The 25,696-nt window shown below is 42.3% G+C and overlaps 3 protein-coding genes across 6 annotated transcripts; 1 reads left to right on the top strand and 2 right to left on the bottom strand.

Moving 5' to 3' along the window:
* Window positions 1–422: 422 nt before the first annotated feature.
* On the bottom strand, window positions 423–3,695 carry LOC122841366 (UAP56-interacting factor-like). 2 transcript variants are annotated; one of them, XM_044134634.1, is made up of 9 exons: window positions 3,475–3,695; window positions 3,208–3,333; window positions 2,962–3,125; window positions 1,815–1,999; window positions 1,661–1,733; window positions 1,520–1,575; window positions 1,282–1,356; window positions 1,050–1,176; window positions 423–949 (listed from the first exon to the last, which is right to left on the bottom strand). In XM_044134634.1, exons 1-9 carry the CDS (start codon window positions 3,545–3,547, stop codon window positions 848–850), a joined length of 981 nt encoding a protein of 326 aa, XP_043990569.1. In that variant the 5' UTR covers window positions 3,548–3,695; the 3' UTR covers window positions 423–847. The 2 variants fall into 2 exon arrangements, with proteins under 2 accessions (XP_043990569.1, XP_043990570.1); XM_044134635.1 differs by having other exon boundaries at window positions 2,962–3,122; window positions 3,475–3,692.
* Window positions 3,696–4,525: 830 nt separating this feature from the next.
* On the top strand, window positions 4,526–10,636 carry LOC122841365 (CPD photolyase). The gene is made up of 10 exons (XM_044134633.1): window positions 4,526–4,700; window positions 4,867–5,216; window positions 5,307–5,455; window positions 6,614–6,796; window positions 7,481–7,639; window positions 8,371–8,569; window positions 8,702–8,854; window positions 8,964–9,085; window positions 9,783–9,942; window positions 10,037–10,636. The coding sequence occupies exons 1-10, from the start codon at window positions 4,678–4,680 to the stop codon at window positions 10,183–10,185; spliced, it is 1,647 nt and encodes a 548-aa protein (XP_043990568.1). The 5' UTR covers window positions 4,526–4,677; the 3' UTR covers window positions 10,186–10,636.
* Window positions 10,637–14,692: 4,056 nt separating this feature from the next.
* LOC122841364 (neuromedin-U receptor 1-like) lies at window positions 14,693–21,238 on the bottom strand. 3 transcript variants are annotated; one of them, XM_044134632.1, is made up of 5 exons: window positions 21,078–21,238; window positions 17,173–17,414; window positions 16,701–17,091; window positions 16,223–16,459; window positions 14,693–15,427 (listed from the first exon to the last, which is right to left on the bottom strand). In XM_044134632.1, exons 1-5 carry the CDS (start codon window positions 21,106–21,108, stop codon window positions 15,117–15,119), a joined length of 1,212 nt encoding a protein of 403 aa, XP_043990567.1. In that variant the 5' UTR covers window positions 21,109–21,238; the 3' UTR covers window positions 14,693–15,116. The 3 variants fall into 3 exon arrangements, with proteins under 3 accessions (XP_043990567.1, XP_043990564.1, XP_043990565.1); XM_044134629.1 differs by having other exon boundaries at window positions 16,701–17,414; XM_044134630.1 differs by lacking the exon at window positions 21,078–21,238 and adding an exon at window positions 19,595–19,827 and having other exon boundaries at window positions 16,701–17,414.
* Window positions 21,239–25,696: the final 4,458 nt, after the last annotated feature.

Raw genomic sequence — 25,696 nt, 5'->3', positions numbered from 1 at the left:
ACTCGACGCTTGTTAGCTTTTGGCCTGGTAGCTGGTAAGTCTTATCAACTTTTACGTAATAAGTGACAAGTTGACAGTTAATTAGCCATTAGCTTTGATCAGTTTCAGTAGATTTCTCCAGACTGAACTAGTTTTAAAACCCAATAGCTGCTTACTCTTTAGGTCTAAATTATACAGTTAAAGTAACTAATTCCAGAGGGAAAGCTCCAAGGAGGCGGGGCTAGGTCCACTCAGGTGTTTTGCACAGCTGAATGGTTGCCTCTGGAAATTAGAGAATTTCTTAAAGATGTAGGAAAAAATGAAAGCAAAGCTCCAGGTATGTTTTGGATAATGGATTAGCATTATAACATAATATAGAGCTCAAAAATGTTGATTTTTAAATATTGAGAATCAGAAGTCATGGTCATAATGCTGTATCAGGATCAGTATTTAGACAATCTTTTTATTTAAAGAACTTACAAAATTCATGGCAGAAAAACATTCTTTCCCCAAAAGCCATCCTAGCAAATACGCAGTCGTCTTCTCTGAAAACAAAATGCTTTTCAAAAAGTGTTTGTGGTGTTAACAGTTCTGAGTCATAATGGGGAGAAAAAAAAAGGAGTTTTAAATATTCCCCTGCACTGAGTTGTCACAACACAAAAGGTTGACTACACCGACATCAAGGAGAAAATGGAAGCTTATTCCCAACTGCTCCGGTGACGGAGCAGCCGTGTGAATCCTGCTTATTTGTCCCATTCAGGCTTCCCTCTCAGTGGCATCACAGCGACTCGGCACATGTCCCGTCGTCGAGGCGGAGTCAGAGTGGGACGGAGGGTCTTTGGGACGTCATCTCTTCCTCCATGCCGGGCTAACCCACTGTAACAAACCTGCTGCCCCGGCCGCTCTGCGCCGTGGCGACGCGACGATCTTTGAGGATGCGGAATCGCTCGTTCAGAGTCATCGACGTTTGCTGGGGAGGCAAAAAACAAAACGGACACTAATGAATGAATGACCCGAAAAATAAAAAAAATTAAAATCACCTGCAGGAAGAAATCTGAACGTCTTCTTACCGGCTTCCCGACGCTGTTGATGTCAAACTGCAGAGGGACTCCTTTAGGGACCTTCTTCTCCTCCGTCTCCACCTTGACCGGAGCCGAGCTGACAGGCGGCGGGTGCAGCGTCCAGGCAGTAGGGGGCCTACAAGCAAGTTAAACACAGATGCTGTTGGAGGCAGAGGTGTGTTTAGATAAGTTATCTCTCCACAGAACCTTCTAATCGGAGGAGGTGGCACTGAACGCTCACTCTGGTTGAGTTCTGGCTGTCGGGTTGTCAATGGAAACAGTCAGAATCCCACTGCCAGCTGTAGACGTGCGCCACCTAGTGGGCAAGCAGGAGAGCTGCGTCATGCATGCAGATATACATGTCCATTTTTTAAATCAATTTATAAGGCATTAATTTTAGATATGTGAACTTAAGACTTTTAAGGGACGCCCAGCCTCTCTTTCTAATGGACCCAACCAATCACACTGAGGACACTTACTGCCGTGTTCTGGCTGGAGGAGTGTGAAGGTGTGTCTTCTGTACCTGGGCTTGAACCTGCACAGCACAGAGGATATTAAACGTGTCGCCTTGGGAAACATCAGGTCTGATGTTCATCCACGTCAGCGTTACCGTGGCGCACCTTGAGCCCTCTGCGGAAAAGGAATGTGGCCTGGCGCGCCTCCCTCTGCGTCTGCTGGACCGGCGGCAGAGGTCTGCAGAGAGGAAATGACAAGCTGTGGAAACGCTCAAGACGGATGGGGCTCCGTGTCTCAGCGGGGCCCATTGGATCTCACCGTCGCCGCAGCTGGAACGGTCTCCTAGACGACGACAACGCTGCCGCGTTCTGGCCTCTCTGTGGATCGGGCTGCCGGTATGGCCGCCTCGGCACCTCCGGCCTCCTGTACTGGGCCTCCGAGCGCTGAATGAAGGGCCTCGTCCGCGGACGAGCCTTCTGAACGAACGAGGCGAAAGGAGGGTTCTTATGCAAAAAAACAAAAAAAACAAACAAAAGACAAAAATGCATTTTAATCCATTTAGAGCAGAAAGAAAATAAAGATCACTTCACAATCGGGAGGAAGACTCCCGACTTCACAGCTGCTTAACAGACACTGATAAAGAATCTGGCTGTTCGATGGAAAGCTAAGTGGAAGGAAAAACTGTTGTAGCTAAATGCGAGCCAGGAGTTTGGGAAAAGCTCCGAGAGCCGCTTCACTCAGACCATTCCTCATGCTCCGTAGTCTCTAAAGTTTAATTTGTTCCCAAAATTTCATCTCCACGTCTCGTCACGTCTGATTATGAAGATCGTAAAAACACGAAGAAATCTGTCGCCGTGTATTGAACGCGTTTAAATTAGATTTACAAAACATTCGCAGATATTTCTACAGATGACACGATTCGACTGTTATCTGCAAACAGCCTGTCCAACGGGGACGAATGGATGAGAAACGGACAATATGACATGAAACACATGCTTGAGGCGATCCGGAAATGGCTGTAATGCATTTTAATAAGGAATTAACTCAGAATGTTGCGTCGTCTTTATCTGATAACGAATCATGGGACCCGACTGTAACTGTAGTCCTGATCAACCTGGCATGACTGTGAGGACTCCACGTGCTGAAAGTAGCAGCTACTTTTCCTGTCTGTTGCTTTCAGCTGAATCATTCATGATTTCTATAAACATGTTATTTTACTCCCCCACCGCTGGAAGCTTCATATGCGACGCTCGCTGTTTAGCAAACAATCCCTTTCACACTGTACTTCCTGTGGACAGATGCCTCCTCTCACATCTCCAACTGTGAGAACTTCACTCTGAATGTGTTAACAACACAGAACGAGTCCAGGATGTCCACGGATGCAACCTCTGTGTTTAAACTGAACCAGAGATTCCCTCTTGGGCATTGAACGCATCATCTGCCGACCTCTCAGTCTGGGTGTTACCTGGCTGGCTGCTGATCTGCTCAGAACTCCGGCTCGTTTCAGCAGGACGGCGGGCCTCCTGGCCGCCAGCCCGGTGATGACCCCCTGACCCCGCCGCCGACCCACCAGAGGAGGAAGCCTCCTGTTTCTTAGCACAGCCGCTCCTCCTCGGGGTGCGCCACCTCCTGGTGAGATGACAATTTGCCCACAGTTTTAATGATTTGTAACGGGACCTCGCCGCAGTAGCAGGGGAAGGTTAGCTCCCACCTCTCTGCGCTGCTGCTCCGCTCCTGATTTGACTCAAACGGCCTTTCTTCTTGAACGGTCTGCGATTCACATTAGCTTGTCTTCTTATCAACTGTTTCTCCCTTTTATTTAGGCGAATTATGTCATCTGTCGAAATGAGAAAAGCGAGAAATGCCATGTTTATATTTATCCAGACTGCCTGGCTGATGCTACTAAGCAGATGCTAACATCGCAAGGAATCTATTTTGGTAGTAAAAAAAAAAAGAAAAGAAAAAGGGAGAATGTTACCTAAGGACATATCGACTTTATCGGGAACGGCCGCCATTTCCCTTCGTCTTGTGCTGAAGCCACCGTTCTTCATCACTCAAACCAGGACAGCCGCTCCAGAAATGGACCAGCAGCCAGCGGAAGGTTCTGCTGGCTTCTGGAGCTCTGCCACAACAGAGCAACCTTCTCCAGCCGGAACGCCTCTTCTTCTTCTTCTTCGCTTTCTTAATCCGTTTCTTCTTCTGGTGCTTTTTGACGGTTGGCAAGAAACCTGAAGATTTATGTTACTGCCATCTACTGGTAGGGACTGAAGCTTATGAGGGTTTTATTTCTAAAAAAAAATAAATAAATAATACAACCTGATTCAAAAGAATATTCTTATCTATCTATCTATCTATCTATCTATCTATCTATCTATCTATCTATCTATCTATCTATCTATCTATCTATCTATCTATCTATCTATCTATCTATCTATCTATCTATCTATCGCTTCTTTGTGATTTATTTGTGGATTTTCAAGTGTGTACTGCCACCTACCGCTACGGAGTGGATATGATGGGGATTTAAATCTGAATTTTAGCGTACAGTCCTCTTCTGCTTAGAAATTGAATAACGTTCCTTTATGTTTTTTTATATTCATAAAGATAAAGAAATGTAACCATTTTCTAATTTCTTGCACCATTTTTCTTTCTAATATAAATCTTTCAGATGAGTATTATGGACAATGCTTCATAACCTCTTACATTTTTAACTGAATCACAAGTCGTGACTCAGCATTTCTTAGAATATATAAAGTTTGATTTAGTCATGTGTGATCAAAATATGAATCTAAATAAGAGCGCTCTATTTAATTAAACTTTTAATTCTTCTGTCTGCGGGTCAAATGTCTACGAATTATAGGCCAAAAATGAGCAAGGATATGTAAGTATTTTTACAGCTATCTTGCCATATCCTACTGATGCCAAGGATACCGAGTAACTAGGCAATGAGCTTGCCATACATTATGACCGCTGGAGATTTCTCACAGAGGCATGACGGGACATGTAGTCAAATCCAATGAATACAGTATTATGAAAGCTGCCACCAAGTGGTTGTGTAAAGCGAGAAGGTTACGTGAGAGGCTGTTTTCTGTTTGCTTCCTCGTCTTTCTTCCATTAAAAAATGAGCTTTCACGACTGACTGCACCTAAAAAAAGGCCGGTCTTGAAGGCTTCCACCGTGTATGCTGCTCCGTGTGTGGAAAAGGTTTGTATTTTTGATGCTGAGCTGTTTGAATGAAAGTTTGGTTCATTGATAGAAAACATTAACACCCTGTGCACGTTTTGCCAATTAATGTATTCGCTTTTTATGCTAATTCTTTTGTATTTGCTCGCGAGCGCTTCCAGTTTTCTCTGTGCTTTTCTTTCTTCAGATCTCATCTTCTCACCGCACCGATAACAGCCCCGAGGCTCGCGCGACTCCCCAGTCAGGCTCGCAGACCGAAACTCTCCTTCGCTTCATTCGGCGGAGCCACCATGTCGGGGAAAAAACGCAAGGCGCCGACTGCCGAGGGAGGAAAGGAGCCCAGCGCCAAGCAGCCGAAGGTGGAGAAGGCGGAGAAAGCCGCGGGCTGGCTGCAGAACCTGGTGAAGCAGCAGAGGGAGGACAAGAAGGACATGAAGTTCAACAAGAAGCGCCAGCGGTTTCTCACCGACACGGAGAAGATCAAGCAGGGCTCGGAGGGAGTGCTGTACTGGATGCAGAGAGACCAGAGGGTGCAAGGTGACAATATGCCACACAACGATCTGTCAGACTCATGAGGACGTGTATTCTACTCTATGTTTTCACTTCTCCTGTCTAACTCTAATAAAGATAACTGGGCCTTGATCCGTGCGCAACAGCTGGCCGCAAAGGAAGAGCTCCCCCTGCATGTGTGTTTCTGTCTGGTGGTCCCGAAATCGGAGCTGTCCACACTGAGACATTACGCTTTTCTGCTGAAGGGACTGCAAGAAGTCGCAAAGGTACCACTTTGATTGTGTGTTTTTACAAAATATATAAAGCGAGTGAAACATTTGGTTGCATCAAGATGCTTAAAACAAGAAAAAATGGCTCAAATTAGCCAACTATTTTAGCCGGCCGAATTTATTTTCATTTTCACTAAATCGGCCCTGAATGAGACATTCAAACTTTTTTTTTTCCTACCTGTGAAGGCAGCAGTAAACATAGAGTTAAACTTATTTATACATTCTCAAAGATATTCATACACCCTCTGTAATATTCAGTTAAATGTCTCTTTGCATGTCTTTCGCTAGCATTTCAATAATCCTCCCTGGATATCTGATCAGTAAAGATCATTTGCAGTGGTTTATCAGCATCATCCTCATATTGAGAAAGGAGCTCCTGGTCCTGAAATTTGCAGCTGTCTGCTTAAACATTAAGTGGGATTGTCACAATCTGAAACTTTCAAACTTGATATGATGCTAAGAAAAATACCCAATACCATTTTTTGATACAGTGGCAAAAATGTTTTTTTTTTTTTTTAATGCACTGCATATTTTTCAGATGAGATTAAGAAAATCAATTACGGTATGGCTGAATTTTAACTTGGTTGCATTCAAAACCTAAAAATTAAGCTCTTGTTTACAAAAGTATATCATTTCGAAATATCACTTCCCTGTTTGGCAAAAATAGTAGACAGGATAACGCATACCGTAGGTGCTAATCTATAATATTAATTACAGTGTTACTTTCTTACATAGTAAATATGTCCCTTACTCTACAATTTGTTATTCTGTTTATATAAATAAATATGCGGTATATTTAAATTTCAGTGATATTCTAAAACTCTGGAATGTGGATAAATATGCAAAACAAAACAGAAAACCAGGAAGAGGCAAACCCTTTTCCACCCTGCTCTAAAACAGGCTCGCATTAATGAGCCCAACTTTAATCCCACTGAAAATGTTTCCACTGTGATCTGAACCGGGAAACAGACGGCTGCTTTCACACTTCCTCAGTCCTGCTAACCACAGCAGAGTTTATGTAACCGAGTTATACCTGTTGCCAGTGAACACGCCTTCGGAAGAGTCAGTCGTTTGGCGTTTTAATTAAAAGCTGCATATGGCAGGTTGTTGACGAACTGTGAGTTTCAGCCTGGCTCTCCCGTCTGCGTCCAACAGGACTGCAAGCGGCTGAACGTCCAGTTCCACCTGCTGCGCGGGGCTCCGGGCGAAGTCCTGCCCGGCTTCGTGTCTGACCGCGGTCTGGGCGCCGTGGTGACCGACTTCTCCCCCCTCAGAGAGCCTCAGCAGTGGCTGAACGACGTCAAAAAGAAGCTTTCCAAGGACATCCCCCTCATACAGGTTGGAAGAGCTGAGCACGCAGAAAATAACTCGCAGCAACTCACACAACTTAGACGCATCGAAGCTACAAACCTTAATGCTTTTACTGTGATTTTGATAATAAAGAGCAACAAAAAAGTGTAGAACTGCACAGTGGAAGGAAATGTTTTTTTCCAGGACATAAAAATCTGATGGAACGTTCAATAATTTCACTGAATTCCCATCCAGGACCGCACGGCATTCTGGGGGACGTAGGCAGAGGAAAGGCTTTAGCCACTCAACCTCTCGCAGCCAGCTAAGCTAGGCTGGTGGCATCAAATAACTCGCTCGCTCTTTGGGTTCCTAGCAACAACCTGTTGAGTAACTTGTTTGGATAAATCAGGGAAAGGTCACGCCACCAGTTCAACAGTATTTCGAAACAAAAAAACTAATCAACAACTATAGATATCGACTGGTATGAAACACTGACATTGTGATACGTTTTCAGCCGTATGGTCCAGAACAACGTCTTCCATCGTCTGCTGTAAGATTTGTGGCCACGCATGCACACCTGATTTTTATGTTTTCATTGGAAACAAAAATGACTATGTATTCCTTTCATACCACTTCGCAATTATTCTTTACTTTGTGTTGAACTACGGTATAAAATTAGCCACATTTGTATTGTTTCCACCGTCTCCTGCTATTTCTGCCCTTTATTGACAGGTTGATGCCCATAATATCGTTCCCTGCTGGGTAGCTTCACCCAAGCTGGAGTATTCTGCCAGAACCATCAGAGGAAAAATCACCAACCTTCTGCCTGAGTTCCTCACTGACTTTCCTCCTGTAGAGAAACACCAACAGACTGCCACGAGAACAGCTAAAGTAAGTTCACAGATATAAATATATATATATTTTACATTTATATAAAATAATTAAAAAAAAATGTACTTGAATATTTGTGCATATAAAATAGCAAAATGCTGCTCAAGAGTAGGGAAACGCTGTGGAAATACCAGCAGATATGTTCTTCACTTCCAATATCTGAGGTTCAGTATCGGGCGATACAGGAAAAAACAGGTTAATTGACTTAAAACACACTTCTTATTTTTAAACCAAGAGACATTAATATACTGAATTACAAATTAATTTGATATCTGCACAATTAAACACACCAGCAGCTTCACAAGCTTTGGTCAAACATGTAAAAACAACCAGAATTTGTTCAGTCAGTTCAATTAGGAGCAGAACATCCAATGTAAAATAAATAATAAAGAATCTGAAAATAACAAAAACAATAAAGGTTGATTATCTTCATTAAACATGTAAAAAAAAAAACTATGGCAAACTTTCTTTGAAATGGCTCAGAAGGTGCTATTAGGAATTCAAAATATAATGTAAAATAAATAATAAAGCATGACCTCACTGAGAGCACGAAGCGTAGAGTTAGACTGACTAGATCTGCCCGTATGCAGCAGAACAATGCTGCATAAGGGCAGCAGGCTCTGGCAGAAATCCAGACATCAACTGAGATGCTGTGACCTTAAATAGGCCGGTCATGTTGCCTGTGGCTGTCCGGTGTGCTGCTTTGACTTGACCGGTTTGCTCTGCCTCAGCCTGTAGACTGGGAGGAAACCCTGGCCTCCCTGGACGTTGACAGAACAGTAGGGGAGCCTCAGTGGGCCACGCCCGGCTCAGAGGCCGGCATGGCCATGCTGGAGTCCTTCATCGATGTCCGCCTGAAGCTGTTCGCCACGCAGCGCAACGACCCCAACATGGCCGCTCTCAGCCAGCTCTCCCCGTGGATCCGCTTCGGTAGGCAAGAGATGTTTCCGTTAGATCTTCACCGATCTCACCGGAGCCGTCAAGTCCAGACCGATGTCCTTCTCCTCACTTCACGCGACTCCGACTACATACTGTACGTTTCTGTGCCCCTCCTCTGATCAGGCCAGCTTTCAGCCCAGCGTGTGGCGCTGCAGGTCCGGCGCTGCGGGAAAAACGCCAGCGAGTCTGTGGCCGCCTTCATCGAGGAGCTGGTGGTGCGCCGGGAGCTGACCGACAACTTCTGCTTCTACAACGAGAAGTACGACAAAGTGGAAGGTCGGTGTGTCTCGTCAGAAGTGAGGCGGCAGACGTTTGTCCGAATGAATTCAGTAGAAATGAACTCAAGTTTTCTGTTCTGATCTTGGATCGTGGCCGTGGCTCCTAGGTGCTTATGAGTGGGCCCAGAAGACCCTGAAGGACCACGCCAAAGACAAGAGGGAACGCATTTACACCCGGGAGCAGCTGGAGAAAGCACAAACACACGACAAGTTATGGAACGGAGCTCAGGTATGATGAAATCCACATTAAATATCCAAGAGGCATCCAGAATGATTTTAGTAATTTGTTGTACTAATCCTAGCGTGTTAATCACAAACATTAGTTCCACTAAAGTGAAACCCAACACCAACCCGGTAGTTAGCAGAAACTTATGCTAAAGCTTTAAAGCAATACAATATTTTACAGGAGCTATTGCTATACTGCTACACTAATTAACTAGCACGGTAGTTAGCAGAAGCTAATGCTAAAGCTATTATATCTGCACTTTAAAGACTACAACCCTGGAGGACAAATTTAGTTTTGAAATAATGTACATATCTTATGTACATTATGTCAAAATTATTGTACATAGCATATGTACATTAAGAAACATTAAATACAAGATAAACATTGAATTTAATGTTTATCTTGTTCTCCACTGTCTGTTTCTTTGAAATAAAGAGAGAGAGGATGAGGAGAGGAAATGGAACTGCTACACGAACACTTCAAAATAAGAGCAGGAATAAAAACATCTACTAGGACAATTTTTAACAGTCGATAACTAAAACTTCAACACATATGTTGAAACGTATTCAACTAAAAGTTTACAAAACACCGTAGAAGTATTGTATAACTGTGAAGGGGAAAATGTGATTTTTAGCATTTTCTTTTTATCATTCATTTGAACTATTTAATTATCTTTGACACTCGTTGTTTCCCCCATCAGTACCAGATGGTAGCGGAGGGGAAGATGCACGGTTTCCTGAGGATGTACTGGGCCAAGAAAATCCTGGAGTGGACCCGCTCGCCGGAGGAGGCGCTCTCCATCGCTCTCTACCTGAACGACCGCTACGAGCTGGACGGTCAGGACCCCAACGGCTTCGTCGGTGAGAAACAGCAGGACCGTTGTGACGGGTCGAGTCCTCTTGTGTCTCGTTTTCTCACTCTTTCTCTTCCTCCGCCGGATGTCTCGTCCCGCAGGCTGCATGTGGTCCATCTGCGGCATCCACGACCAGGGCTGGGCGGAGAGGCCCGTCTTCGGGAAGATCCGCTACATGAACTACAAAGGCTGCCTCCGGAAATTCAACGTAGCTCAGTTTGAGAGGAAGTACTGTCCCAAAAAGGCCTGAAGCACGGTGCGCTTGAAAGAATGGAGAGGAAATGTTTGATGAGCTCCATCTCTTACATTTTCCCTCAGGGAGCGTTTTTTTAATGTCTTTTATGCTGTGGACGTTTATTCTTATCTCTGAAGCCATCCAGTAAGCTATGTTGGGCTTTTATTTCCTTTATTTTCTTTTAAACTCCACCAGCTTATACAAACTATTTTGCAGGATGTTTTTTGTTACATATATATATATATATATATATATATATATATATATATATATATATATATATATATATATATATATAAATATATGTATTAATTTTATATATTTTAGAAGCCTGTTTCTGCATTGTTTTGATGCTGCCTTTGGAGTCACTGTCACAGCTCTCGTGTGTATTTTTTTTTTGTTTTTTTTGTCCACATCTTTTGGCCTGTATGACTCTGTTTGCCAAAAACAGATCAACTATTTTGAATTTTGTGTGTGTGTGTTAATTTCTCTATTCTGACTGTAATTAATCAGGAACTGCATCATCACAGGTCCTTTAGTTAAGAGTTTATTCCCAACCAAGTTAATTCTTCTAGTACTTAAACTCAAATTCAAAAATACCGTATTGACCCCAAAGGGAAATTAGACACTGTGGTAACTCTTATTAATTAAAAATGATTCAGTTGCAGTAGATGGTGATGGCTGTGGGTTGGCAGGATGGCCTGTAGTCTGTGATCTTCTTCATCTCTGATATTGTTCCTCTGCAGTTTATTCTCCAGCTTCCTCCCGAATCCTCAAAAACTCCCCGTCTTGTTCCTGAAAGGCTTTTCTTTTTTCTTGTTTAACAGTGATCCAGGGTTTATCCATAGGGAAACATCTCACCGTTCTGGTGGGGATGGTGTTGTCCACACAGAGGTCTCGTTGGTCACACGCTCAGTCCTCGGTTGTTGACGTTTTCTCCTCTGGCTGGCAAAGAGCGATCCAATCTGTTGCTTCTTCAGCTTCCTGTGACCTCCTTCTGTCTCTGAGCAAGACGTTTATATTTAGAGCAAAGAAAAACAGGGATATAAGTAGCATATATGCACCTTGTTACCTTTGTGTTTTCTAAATGTCAATCCCAACCAACAGCATTGATTTGATTTCTTTTCAACGAACATAAATAACTGGCAGCAGCAACAATTAATGGGTGAAAAAAAACAAAACTCCTTCATCAAACAAACTGATATGAACCTGTGTCTATATAAGGAATTCTGTTTCAGTCCAATTAGGGAGCGAGCTTTCATTCAGCACACAGGTAATTAAAGAAAACAACACCCTCTCCAGTCCAGCCTAATTAACTGCACTCTTAGCGGTGGATAAAAACCGTCTCTAAAGGACGCGCTGCAACTGAAACCAGTTTGCTAATTAAAATATGAATCCCCTCGTGTTCTCCTTGTTTCAAGAGAAAAAAAAAACTACATATTCTCTATAGATATTTTTTAAATATTAACTCGTTGAAGCTGGGGAATCTACAGTTATATGGAATATCTGTCTAGAGTTGAGGGATTAACGGCGATGCTTTAATCCTTCTGGTACCCTGTTTGTTCAATTAAAATTTGGACGTGACTCTTATAATTCGGCTCATTTTTCATATCTGGTCTCCTGAAGAAATAGATTTTTTAAGCTTTTCCTCTTAAAGGGGCAGTATTGTCCAGTAGAGTCAAATCATTTCGTAGCACAATCAAATAACTGCGTTGGCTTTAGTTGTTCTAAAAATGATGTGAATGTCTGAAAGAAATTTGACTTTGTAATTTTAATGTCTGTGAACTTGGGCCTCTGCTTGAGAAACTCCTGCTCTTTCTGAAACTTCGCTTGCAGGAAGTCATCTCAACACTGATTGACGTTTTTGCCAGCGTTGCACTGAGAAGTAGCTCATATAATGAGCTGAGCTGCTGTGCAGTTCTGCAAGAGGTTTGCTAATTGCTGCTGGCTAGTCCGAAGGAGCTGAGTGGGGGAGTCACGGGGCAAGGAAGCTCTGTGAGGAGGAAGCTTGGAAACTGTAGCTTTCAAGCTGTTGTGGACGCTCCATCCTCGAAATCAGACATTATATTGTAGTATTTTTATGTCCAGGGACATGAAAACGTTTGAGGGGAAAAAATACGGCTGACTCTTATTTTTTTTCATCTTTAAATTTTGTGCAGTTTTGTTCAGCGTTGTGTTTGTACCAGACACGGAGCACTTCTGACGAGCTTCCATCACTCGTTTGCTTTTCCACCAATGTCATGCTGATCGAAGCCGGTATGGGAAATATTACCAATAATAACTTCACATGACTCTCTTAGAAAACTTAACAATACTTACTCTAAAAAGTCCCGTGAAGTGCTCCAGGTGTCTGTTAGATGTCAAAACTCCATTTCAACTCAAAAATATTCATTAAACCCAAATAAAATGCAGGGAATTAACAGCAGTTTGAAGAGTTAAATGAACACCCAACTGCTTGTTCAAACAGTGCATGAACCTCTATGCTCACACCTACCATAAAGCAAATCATTTCGTCCTGCTAGAATCTAATCTTCCGCAACTGTCATGTCTTCAGGGTGGTTTTGCATTATCGCCTCCAAAATCATTACTCTGCTGTGAAATGAACATTGTCCAAAACCCAGCTTGGCCTTTCCAATATCCAGCTCTACAGCCGCTTCTGGTCTGTAATTTGACCAATTCACCAGGTTTTACTGAAGATCCTAAATCCAAGCTGAAATACTCATCAGAATACGTCACTATGATGACTTTGAATCGCACTTCCGCTTGTGATGAATGGAAATCCAGCAACGGTTGCGACCGAGATAATCTGCACATCCTCCGACCGGCTGCTTACGTTTCGCTGGGTTGATGTTTCACATCAACGTTTTTTATTTATTATTATTTTTTTTTATTGTTTCCAGCTCTGGACTTTTACGGCTTTCGGCTCGAAGACGCTCCCAGATCCTCCCGTGGAAGTGAAATGAAGCAGATCACACATTTCATTTGGCCTGGCTTCTTTAATTTTCACGGCACCGGTCTTGCTCACACACACACACACACACACACACGCACACACACACACACACACTCCCCCTGGCACTTGCTGCAAATGGCTCCGTCTGCTTGAGTGAATGCCATTACTTGGGTGATACAGAGACACGGTGTTTTAAATAGGTCAATTTGCAGGGCCAATATATGTGAGCAGTGTGTTCCACCCTCGTTACGGGGGACGGAAACCGGGGGAGAGATTGGTCTTCATTAGCGTTGCTGTGGCACACCCATAATGCTGCATCATTACCAAACCATTTGTCAGCTCTCAGCAGCTGGATAATCTTTGTCTACGCTCTCGTCTGACATCGTCTAAGCGTTTCATTTTCATCCTTTCCATATTGCATGACCCGCTGAAGCATTTTCCTCCCCTCCCTCCCTCCGTAACAATAGCTCACTTTCTAAGCTAACCTGAAGAAACGCCACACAAAGATCTTCCTGAAGAACATTTGAAACGGTTCTTCAAATGTTCCTCAAGAGGAAATACGTTGAAATATATTTACAGTTGGAAAGTGGCTGTTTTCTCTCGATTCATCATTTAAACATTCTTGAAACGTTTGATTCAAGCTCTTCAAGTTGCATGTAGAAATGAATCCCATTTTCAGTAAAAGTTTGATATTTAAAATATTTCAGGTAATAAACATGCATGCAATGGAAGATTATATTTTGACATAAATTTCATGTGGTTAAACAATAATATAATCAGACATTTTGCAGTAAACATTTAATGTAAACAATCAAACCAGATGAAGGAGCCCATCTTTAAACATCTAATGTGTTCAGAGAAAACAATAAAGGTGACAAGTAAAAGTTATGGATTAGATCACACTTTAAGGAAATATTTGTTGTATTTAACACATTTCAGGTAAGAAGTGAACATGTAATGAAACAGATCCTGTCCCAGAATTTTCTGTAATTGAACATTACAGGTAATAAATGTGATGATCATCTGAGGTCATACATTTTGCGACAGACTGGCGACCTGTCCAGGTTGACCCCCGCCTCTCACCCGGAACGCAGCTGGAGATTGACACCAGCAACCCTCCTGACCCCGTTAGGGACGAAGGGTGAACAGAAAAAGGATGGATGGATGAATCTATATTTAAATATTTCACTCACTAACTAAATATTCAGAAAGGATATTTAGCTTGATAGCTAAATATTTAGTTTAGAGTTAAATATTTAGCTTGGGGCTTAATATTTAACTTGCCAATTACTTCTTTACTTTGAAACAGTGACATTTGTAAATGAATGAAAACATGACTTTGGAAAATGAAGCTAATTTATTTTTTCTTTTATGACATAAAATAAGTGTTAATCATCCACTGTGTAACAACAGCACCTTTATAAGAAGATACTGATACAGTCAAAAAAAGTGCTTCATAAAAGTATTAACTTAAAGGTGCGAACACTTATTTACTGTTTCTCCCCCCCCCCTCTATATTTTTGCTAAACTGTGCAAATTAATATGTGGGGAAACTTTCCATTTCACCCTTTTTAGTTTATTTCTCTGCTTTCACGACGGTTCAGTGACCAGTAAAATCCTTCCTGCTTAACTTCTGGGTGCTTTTGGACCACAGTAATGAGCAAAAAATATAGAATTGTAAGCATGTAGCAGTGTAGAGTCTCTAGGTTTTCTGCCTATAGGTTACAGCTTTGATGCTTATAACAGAATTTATCTTAAAAAGCTCTGGTGGTGCAATGAACAGATTTTCCCTCATTTGGAGCCATCATGACATCGGTGGTCAGCCCAGAACCCTCCAGAAGAGTCCGGTGCTCATTAAATTACCATATAAACGAACGCCGAGGCTCCTATTACGCCCCATTGTTTTTTTTATTTATTTTATTTATTTTTTATTCAGTTACTTCTTTTGCCAATTTATTTCTGACAACTTTCCGTGAACTCCCCCAGAGGGCCGCTAAGTCCATTTCTCGCTGTCGTGCGCCTCCTCGCTCAAGGTGCCGGACTGACTCTTCTTGAAGTGCGAACGCGCCGGGCAGCCTCTGGCGCGGCACGTGATGTGGCCGAAGCGCTCCCTGAACCGCGTCGACATCAGGTTGTAGAGGACGGGGTTGACGGCGGAGCTCAGGTAGAAGCAGACGCCGGAGACGATGTGGACGCTCTCGAAGATCATCTGGTGCCGAGCGGACGACGGGTCGATGTAGCTCCACATCAAGCGGTCCACGTGGAAGGGAGCCCAGCAGAGGCTGAAGACGACGACCAGCACGGCTGGAAAACACCGAGAGGGTAAGTTAGGACAAAATATGCCAAGAAACGTTTTTGTTGTTGTTGTGTGTGTTGAACTGTTCCACTCCCTCGCAATAAATTAGCAAGTGCTCCCTGATTTATTTTGTATGCAGTCGTAGTGATAACGGATATTGTTTTAAAAGTCTAAATACCTTCAAGCGGCCTCAGTGAAAACATGTTTCTACATTCTTGACTCTTTGCTGCATAAACTGCTTGGACGTCGATCTATTAACTGTTTGTTTGTGTGGTGGAGACGTAAGAACATCCCTTTAGTAACCATTCGGATTACCAATGCAAAAAGACAGAGTACAAACTGTTACTTGACTTCTTTCTTTCTTTCCTTCTCACGCAAAGTTTCTGTTTATGGAGAGGGATGGAAAGCCCATGACTGACCTGTTTTGCTTTTGAATGTAGCGCATGCGTTTATGATGCATTTGTATCCTAAAGAAAAATAAATATATATAAAAAAAACTCGAAATGAGATATTAACATGCATGAAAAAAACTGTACAAAAACATCATATTGTAGCAGGAAGACTTTCATAACTCAAGATGCCATATGATCGGACTACACTGTTGTGAGAAAACCCAAAACCTACTGTGTGGGAATCCTAAAATTTAGCGACGCAATGCAAAAGAAAAACAATTTCCTCATGTCCACTAGGGGGCTCTGTAAAGAATTAAACAATAAACATCACTTAAAATTTTACCGTTTTTTCATTTGCTGAGTAACTTAGTGAAAAACTTAAAAAACAACAACAACAAAAAAGCAACATACAGAGCATCTTGGTGACTTGCAGGTTGCGTTTGCTCAGTCTCTGCCTGTGGCATCTGGACAAGGAGTCGGCTCCAAGGCTGTAGCCATTAGCCGCTGCCGTGTTCGTGACCTTCTCCCTGTGCAGCTGCAGGCCAATGAGGAGGTAAAGAATGCTAATGATCAGCAAAGGGAGCGCAAAGAAGACCAAGGTGGCGATCAGGATGATCATGTTATACATCCAGGCAGGCTTGACCACATCTAGGGACAGAGAGGCAACAGTGAGAAGTAGCAGATTGGCTAAGATCACAATATTATGCAAGGAGGCATCATAGGACTAAAACTTTATTCAGAAGCAGAAATACCAGGTTTTAAAACGTAACAAATAACTTGAAGAATGCTACTGCCTTGTAGTTGTGCCTCAAACTGTTGACTCTTTCCACATGACATTTCGCTCTTCAGAATGCAGAATGAATGAATGGGGTTAGCATTCAGTACGTACTACAAATGGCAGATCGGGGAAACTCTCGTCCAAATCGTGGAGGAAGCACCATTATCCCGTGCAAGCTGGCGTTGGGCACGGCACACATCATGGACAGACCCCACAGCACTAAGATGACCCTCTTGGCGTGAGCTCGTGTTGCCAGGTACTTGACCTTGAGGGGGTGCACCACCGCCACGTAACGTTCCACACTGAGGGCCGTAACGTTGAGGATGGAGGCGAAGCAGACCGTCTCAAACAGAAAGATTTTGAAGTAGCATCCTCCCTCCCCGAGCAGGAAGGGGTAGTTCTGCTGCATCTCGTAGAGCTCCAGCGGCATGCCAAGCAGCAGCACCAGCAGGTCCGAGACGGCCAGGCTGAGCAGGTAGTAGTTGGTGGGGGTCTGCATCACCTTGTAGCGCAAAATCACAGCGCAGGTCAAGGAGTTTCCCAGAACACCCACCATGAAAATGACCAGGTAGGTGATACACACAGGAAGAAACCTGGGGGACATTGCTGGCCCCAGTTGCAGAGTGAGGTACTCCTCCTCGCTCAAACACATTTCCCTCACATCTTGTTCCGTCGCATTGGCCAATACCCAGGAGATGTTCACCCCACACATCACAGCGATCTCCGGGCAGCCCACGTCACTGAAGACCGTGGCAGCGGTCATAGCGAGAGCAGCGAGAGAGCAGTTCAGCTCTGACATGTTGGCAGCTGCAGGTGGGTTTCTCACTTATTAAGTGGGAAGGGAGAAAAGAGAAAGAAGACATTTTTGACTGTCAATCATCAAAACTTTATAGATTGTTAAATTCATTCAATGCAAAGTACATTGTCTCCATTGATTTGTCTCCAGGAGACGCCAGCTGCGTTTCCATTACAAAGATTTTCTTTGTCAAAAGAAAAATCTCAATTTTGCAATTGGGGGCTTAATAACATCATTACGACAACAAATTTAGGTAAAAGATAAAAATTTCCCACAATTCAATACTTACAATTTTCAATGAATGGAAGACCACAAAGTCCAGTTACAATGTTTACTGATTACTGTCCACTTGACGTCCACATGGCACAACAGGCTCAGCAGGCAGAAAATAACATTAGAACTAACTTGTTCACATCAGGATCATTTGCAGGCCCAGATTTTAGTGATTGGCCACAAAGTTCCTCCGAGCAGAGCCGCTGAAAGAGTGACAGCTGGACAGCGAAAGAGGGAAGAAAACGGTGGACAGGCTCCCCTCCTCGCTGCGCTGCTGTTTGGAGGCCCGTCGTTTTTATGACTTTTGTAATTCTACCCAGAAACGTTCTGGTTTTAACGAGCTTTGTAGCTCGTCATAGGGAGAAACTTTTTTCCTCCTTCTGCTCCTGAATGTATTTCGTGGCTCTGGTGGTTTAATGCTTCCACAGCAGTATCTGTTTGCTTTAGTAAAAAAAAAAAAACAACAAAAAAACCCTGCCATATTAATTTTACATAGCAGACCTAATCTTACAAACACAATTAAAAGTAGTGTTATCCATTTATTCACTAAAAGTACAACAGTATTTATGTGTTACTTTATAAGTACAATCATCTTTTTATGGTATTTATTTATATTTATTATCTGTGTTCTTAGTTCTTAATGTATTTCTTCTCATTGTACTGACAATCAACTGTAAGTCCTGCTCCTCTGCTCTGTGCGTAGGGAAACGTAGAGAAGCAGATGAAGCAAGTGTTTTTTTTTTTTGTTTTTTTTTTGTTTTGTTTTTTTATCCTCCATCTGGAAGCTCAATAAAACACTAAGACCAGATCTCTTCTGTTTTGAACGACTGGAAAAGCTGAAACCTGCTCGAGGATCGGCTGTCGATGTTTGAGAAACCCGTCACACTCGGCGCCTCTCCCCGTTTCTCCGGTGAGAAAGCTGCTTATCTGCTTTTCATTTCCGTGTCGCTATCAGCCGAACACAGTGCTGAATGTTTTTCTTTGTTGTAATTGACTTCTTTAAAAAAAAAGAAAGAAAGAAAGAAAGAAAAAGCTCATACATAAAATACTTCTATCCTAATTGGTAGGCTGATCTGAACATGCTGGATGACTTTCCCTTTTTTGTTCAAACAATTTGCAACATCGTCCATATCAGCTGCTTCTGTGACTCATTTGTAGATCCTCTACTTTTAACCAGCAGAACTGGATATTCCCACAGGGACTGGCTGCAAAAATTGACCTATTAATCTCTATAAAATTATCAGCTGTGACATATCATGCTTTAAATTGACTTTTTCAATCAAAACATTTGAAACCAAATCAATCTTGTGATGCTGACATAACCAGATGAGATGGGGGGGAAAAAAGGTCATTGTTTCATCATTTTACTTGAAAATGATCCTTGACTTTCAAAAACTTTGGATATCTAAGTTTAATTAACATGATTGATTTAAATCATGTTAAATTCAATAACCCTGCTATCTTGTCCCACGCCAGTGTTACATCTATAAAAATTATACATTGTTCTAATTTTCTTTTAACTAACCCTAATACTAATCCCCACTTCAATAAGAACAAACTGTTGCTTCCTAACCTCCAGCAGTGTGTGTTTATTTAAAGCAGCAGCTTTTAGATAAAAGCCACTTCAAGGTGATTCATTTAGTGGAAAATAGAATATGTTCAACACAACTTAGCTGTAAAGGTCCAATAACGCTGTTCGCATTCACATTAAAAAAAAAAAAGTTCAGTTTCACTAAAAACAAAACAAAACCCTGTTTATTATTAAATGCTGTCAAGTCAATCTGTTTTTGTTTTTGTAAAGAATTTGTGCTTTGACAGTAAAGACTCCAGAGAAGCGTTTGTTTGGATTTCCCACAGTGGATTTGTATGTGACCCCCTCTTGACATGCTGCAGAGTCATTGAGATTAATGCGAGGAATTATATAAAATAAACTCACCTCCAGGTTGAGGAGCCTGTTGCAAAATGAGAAAAGATACTTTGGAAGGAAACGTTAACTCCAGGTTCCTTTTTCTGTCCCTTGTTTCTTTGCGTTGCTTTTAAATCTGGACTGGTCTGAGGCTTTGATTTCCCGTATTTGATGGCTGATGTTCATCCCACCTCCTTTTCTTCTCTCTCTCTCTCTCTCTCTCTCTCTCTCTCTTGCTCCTACTAACTAAGCAGAGAATCTCGTTTGTTTCAATCACTATCCTCCTTTTTTCCAGTTACTTTGACTCAACTTTTTTTTCCCCCCCTCTTCTCCATAAATCCATCTGGCATCCACTGACGCCGTCAATATGTTAATTCACCTACACGCTCTGTTCCTATTGCTTTTTCCGCTTTGGGAGCACGTGTGGCGTTGCAGTAAAAATGGAAGTGGAGATTGCCTTGACCCCGTGTTTGTCTCCTGAACGTGCGCAGCGGTGTGTGTTTATGATGCATAGTTTGGTTTTTATACACCCTTGTAAGCAGCATTCAGGCGGCAGGCTTCTGGGCCGGAGCGATCCGCTCATCAGACCCATTTCCTGTCATTTCATGTCAAACTCTGACCAGGCAAACATCAGTTTTCATCTGAAATGTCTCCATACGTCAAAGAAGCAGCACTCGGCTGAGTTCGAATGTGGCCATCTTGTTCGTATCTCGTTTGAACCTCATGAATATAAAATGTTTCTTGTGTAAAAAAAAAAAAAAAAAAAAAAAAAAGGGTTGCTGTGTTTATTTTTTGCCTAAAGTGTAACATTATGAATAAAGTCTTTTAGTGACTCTAATAAGATTTAGGTGAAATATTTATGTTCTTGTCATGATGAATCTTTATTCATTACTACTCAATTAGAAATCTGTAAGATTACATGCGAGGTTCCTCCAGGCTCTGTTCTCAGGCAACTTTTATTTACCATCTATATGCTTAACCTTAATTGAGATTATCTCTCTTACTATACATATAATCATTAAATAAATTAGAATACCATAAAAATGAGCATTTACTTTTGTAGCCAAATTAATTAAGTGAAAAATGATGTAGATTAAATACACATAGATTAGTGGTATTAATATGATTTTCCACTTACAGCTTGTGAAAAAAAAAATTTAAGCTCAAAATATTATATCACAGCAATAAAAATTATTTTGGCCATAGAAAAATGGGCTTATAAAAAAATGTATAACCGTTGAAAAGTTATTTTCAAAAGTTTCCCTTTCATTTTTCATTGGAACAAACATTATAGCTGATAGAATACCACTGCATGTTAAAATCACATAACTTGCGATTTTAACATGCGATTTTTTTTTTGTCTAAAAAAATAAAAGAATAGCCTAATGTAGCCATTCGTGCTGAACATTGTAACTGGTGAAACCTGCTATTTTTTGCTGTGACTCCACCGACACATTTTTACTGGACTCTAATTAAGTGAAAGTGGTCTCGCCGTTGGAGTGTTTAAACCTACCGCGTTTAAAAACAGACTGATCGACCCGCATCGTCGTCAAACTCCACGCGAGTCATCACGGGAGCGCCAACGCTGCTCGGCAGAGTAGATCCATGAATCTTCAAGTGTCTGTAGAGCTCTTCACTACCAGCCTTATTCATTTAAAACACACTTGAGCAATGTTAGAAACGCGTGTGGATGAGTAGATCAAATATCTGATGTCCTTTCTTGGGATTTGTTTGGCAGATTTCTCAGCTCAGTAAACGGGGAACGAACAACGTCACGTTCTTTAGCTTTGCTCCAGCTGGTACGGCTGGTTTTCAGCTCCGTTCATTTGAGCTTTTAGTCCAGAACTCCAATACACCCCTGGCTGGAAACGTGACATTTCCTGCGTGGAGCCTCCATTTAGGCAGGCATTAATTGTGGCTATGCGGAAGTCTAACTGAGACAAAAAAATAAAATAAAAGCTTTTATTTGAGATCAAGCTGGGCTAATTTCCTGCTAGCTGCTCGACATATTCACTCAGGCACAAGGAAATCTAATTTGGTGCAGGTTTCCAACTCCGGCCGCACAATTTGTGACTTTTCTCTCCTCCTATGTCGTCTGTTCACGCAGAGAGTGGTGGTTGTGTTTACTTCTCGCCTCGCCTCGTGTGTGCAGTCAATACGCCGGCCTCTCTGTTCCAGAGGAGTGTGAGACGCGGCAGTTCGTTAACGGCGACAAAAATGATCGAGCAAGCGGAGCGTGGTGCCGATCAGAAGCTGCGTTCCGACAAAGCGGAGAGGTGAGATGACATTTAGGTTTGCGTCAGCATGAAGATGTGAAAAACTAGCAAGCCTGTTGTCAGTCATTGGCTGCTGTCGGAATACAGGGTCTTTTTTTTAAACCCCTTATGAGAGACATAGTTTTCCTACATTTATTATGTAAAGATTATGTGACATAACCACTACGTTTTTTGTTTCTTTTTCTTCTGAATAACTACATTAAAGAATTTTTGAGGATATGGGACTCCTTTGCGGACATTATTCCTATTCCACCGATGTCATGATGGCTCCGAATGAGGGAAGATCTATTCATTGCACCACCAGAGCTTTTAAAGATAAATTCTATTATAAGCATCAAAGTTGTAACCTGTACGCAGAAAACCTAGAGACTCTACACTGCTACATGCTTACAATTCTATATTTATTGCTCATTATTGTGGTCCACCACAGAAGGACTCTTTAAAATCATTTACTCTTACTTGAAAGAGGCCGATCCGAAATGGGAGAACTGTGTGGGGATCTGCACAGACGGCGCGCAGGCCATGGCTGGGGAAACGGGGAGGTCTGCAAGCGCTCATTAAGAGCGTCTCCCCCCCCCAAACACACACACACACAATGTGCAGTGGACACAACGCATGATACACCGTGAGGCACTGGCGTCTAAACAGCTGGGTCCCGAGCTGAATGAAGCAACGAAAGCCCGGATTTTTTTCGGCACCGTGCGAGGAAATGCGAGATGAGATCCTCATCTTTTTGGAGGAGGAAAGCACAGATATAAGTGTAACGGGTTCCTCACGAAACCTGCATATCTCATGCATGAAAGCCTCACATCTCTGCCCTTCGGAAAAGTTTCCAGAAATATTTCCTGGTGCAGGATTCCAAAGAATACGACTGGATCCGCAATCGCTTCAGTGCAACAAACACCCCATCAGAAGAGGAGCAGCTCATTGATATCACCTCTGATTCAACAATGAGGTCAAAGACATTTAGTTGAAAGACACTGGATGCATTTTGGATAGGAGTGGAGAAAGATTACCCTCTGCTAGGAAAGAGAGGACTGGCCACACTTCTTCCTTTTGCCGCATCCTACCAACGTGAAATAGGTTTTTCTGCCGTGGCCTCAATCGAGACCAAATACAGATCAAAGCCGGACACTGAAAATGAACTCAGGGCTGCAGCGTCACACCTGCAACCCAGATTTGAGAAGATCTGCAGCAACCAGCAGTTCCACTGAAAAGACCGGAAGATTAAAGTCATTTTTGCACAACAAACCTTTATTTGAATTTATTTTCCTCTCTGGGAGCTCTTTGTGTTTTAACCCCATTTTGCACAGAGGCTTTTTAAAAAAAAAAAATATATATATATATATATATATTGTTATAACACTGACAGCAAAGAATACTCTTCTACAGTAAAGAACTAAAAAAAAAACAAAAAAAAACCAGTCACACAAAAGTGTTTCACTGTAAAGATGGTTTATAGTGTTTTGTTGCAACCTGAAGTGTGAAATAAACTTCAGTGGAGTTTGAAAATAAAATATGTGAATAGGTTTATGTCTGGTTGAACGATGTGTGCGCCCAGTTGATTTTTATTTATTGTTTTCATTTGTTGGGAGGATTTCATTGTAATCCGGGGCCCGGAAGAAAATCTTCTGGGAACCACTGCACTAAAGTTCTGTGTGAGCGCATGATTAAGTCAACTTTCCATTTTAAAATATTATAACGGTGTTTGCTGCGAAGCCGCTACCGTGGAAACTCCCCCGTGACCTCCCGGCGTTTTCAGTCTCTCCTGAGATAAAAACGTCTCAATTTTTATTGAGCCACAGAGAGCCGCTGATTGAAAGGTCATCATATCCTCTCGCTGCTGCGTACGCATGTGCAGCTTCACCACAGCGAATGCGGCAGCTCTTCACATCAAGGAGCTGCACGTTTTCTCTCAGATGTTAGAGCGAGTCACCTGCATGTGCGAGCGCGTGGGCGTGTTTGGTTTACTCAATGAGCTCGTTTATTAAAAAGGCTGCCAAAGGAAGCTCTCGTTGTTTTGTTTTTTTTTTTAAAGTCCCCGTCGTGAGGCTGTGCAGTCCCAGCAGCGTGCCGCCGCCGCGGTGGTGCTCCCCAGCGTATGGAGGGACCAGCTGGAGAGCCGGGTGACGCCTGTCCTCTGTCACACGGCTCTCCAGTGGCTCCTGAGAGGGCCACACAGTCTGTTGTTTCTCTCTTAAGAGCCGCTTTCAAAGGCTTTGGAGAGTGAAAGGTGCAACTACAAAGAGCAGGAAATAAAGATTTCAAGGTTTTTCCGCTCGTGGTCCCGCTCTGAGGGAGACTGTTTTTATTTATACCTTCGAACCATAGAAACCGACACCAGACCCTATTAATAGCTGGAAATGCTCGCCGTTTTTTTCTCCCAGTCTCCTAAAATACTGCGCCAAGAAACTCGAGGCAAAATCGATAATACATACAAAGAAACCTGGAATGGAGTAGTGGAACGGAGTGGCAATGTAATCACAATGCACTGTAAGCTATGTAATGTGTTTTGAGGCAGTTGACCAAAATCCCGGATGATTTTGAAATTCCCCCCGGACATTTTTTCAGGTCTGAAAAGTAGGACATGTCCGGGAAAAAGAGGACGTCTGGTCACCCTATCTCCGCCCATAAATTTCATGTAGAACTGAGTTGAGGGATTTGTGTTCGCTACGTTGCAAATGTTTCCTGCTTTGTCCTTAAAGAAGAGGAACTACGTGTCCTCAAGACACGTCGAATCATTTTATAGCACAATCAAGTAACTATGTTGCATTCAGCTGTTGTAAAAATGATGCATATATAAACATCAGTTGCATTTGGGCCTCTGTCTAAAACGCCACTTAAAGGAAGTCATCACAACATGGCTCCTCTATTAACCCTTTAGCAACGTTTTTGCCAGCGCTGCACTGAGAAGAAGCTCCTTTAATGAGCTCAGCTGATGCGCAGTGCCACAAGTGTTTGCTAATTGCTGCTGGTTAGTCTGAAGGAGTTTGGGGAGGAGAGTCGCAGGGAAAGGCTGCTCTGTGAGCTGGAAGCTTGAAAACTGTTTCAACAGATAAGAGCAGCGTATTCTGGAAATTGTTTCCTAAGATGAACCAGATGATTTGAAAATGTTCGTGACGTCTGTCTGAAGCGTACCACGTTGGGATGCAGTGTGCTAACTGTTTAAAGGTGTAGTAAAGCAAGATTTTTCTCCTAAAACAAATTGCTCTTACATTAGTCTGGCATTCAGCGATTAAAAAAAAAAAATCTTGTTCATTTTAATGACTTTAAGCAGGAAAATATCAGCCTCTTTTAATGTCAGACGGTGAAGAAGCCCAGAGTTATTAATTCCCCTGACAGATTTAGGTTTAAATAATCTTTTAATTTTACCAAGAAATGTCTTCTCTGACTGGAAGTAATATGAATGTTTGACAGCTACCAGCTTTGATCTGGTAGAATCTCTAATCCAGATGACCTGAATTTGTCCACAATTTGCGCAATTTTATGGCCAATGGAAACGCAGACGGTGACAGGCAGAGTAACAATCACAGAACATGGAGGTTAAATACTGAGGCTGGGGAGGGAAAGGACAAATGAACAAGATGAGCTAATTGCAGGGAAACAGGGAGCAAATCAACACGAGAGCCGATTTACTTAAAAGGAACAACTAACCGAGGGAAAACAAACCTGAATGTTCAACGAACTGAACGCAAGAAACTAAAGACAGTGGAACAAACTAATATGGAAACACCTTACTGACAATAATAAACAAATCTAAGTATGGTAAGAGCTATCAAACCATAAATCTGAGATTAATACAAAAGCATTGTGTTGGAGCCATTTCGTCTTTATTTCTTTAACCATTTGAATTTTG

The sequence above is a fragment of the Gambusia affinis genome, linkage group LG12 (genome assembly GCF_019740435.1).
Source record: "Gambusia affinis linkage group LG12, SWU_Gaff_1.0, whole genome shotgun sequence".
Classification (NCBI taxonomy): Eukaryota; Metazoa; Chordata; class Actinopteri; order Cyprinodontiformes; family Poeciliidae; genus Gambusia; species Gambusia affinis.
This window is presented reverse-complemented; position numbering and strand designations above follow the sequence as displayed.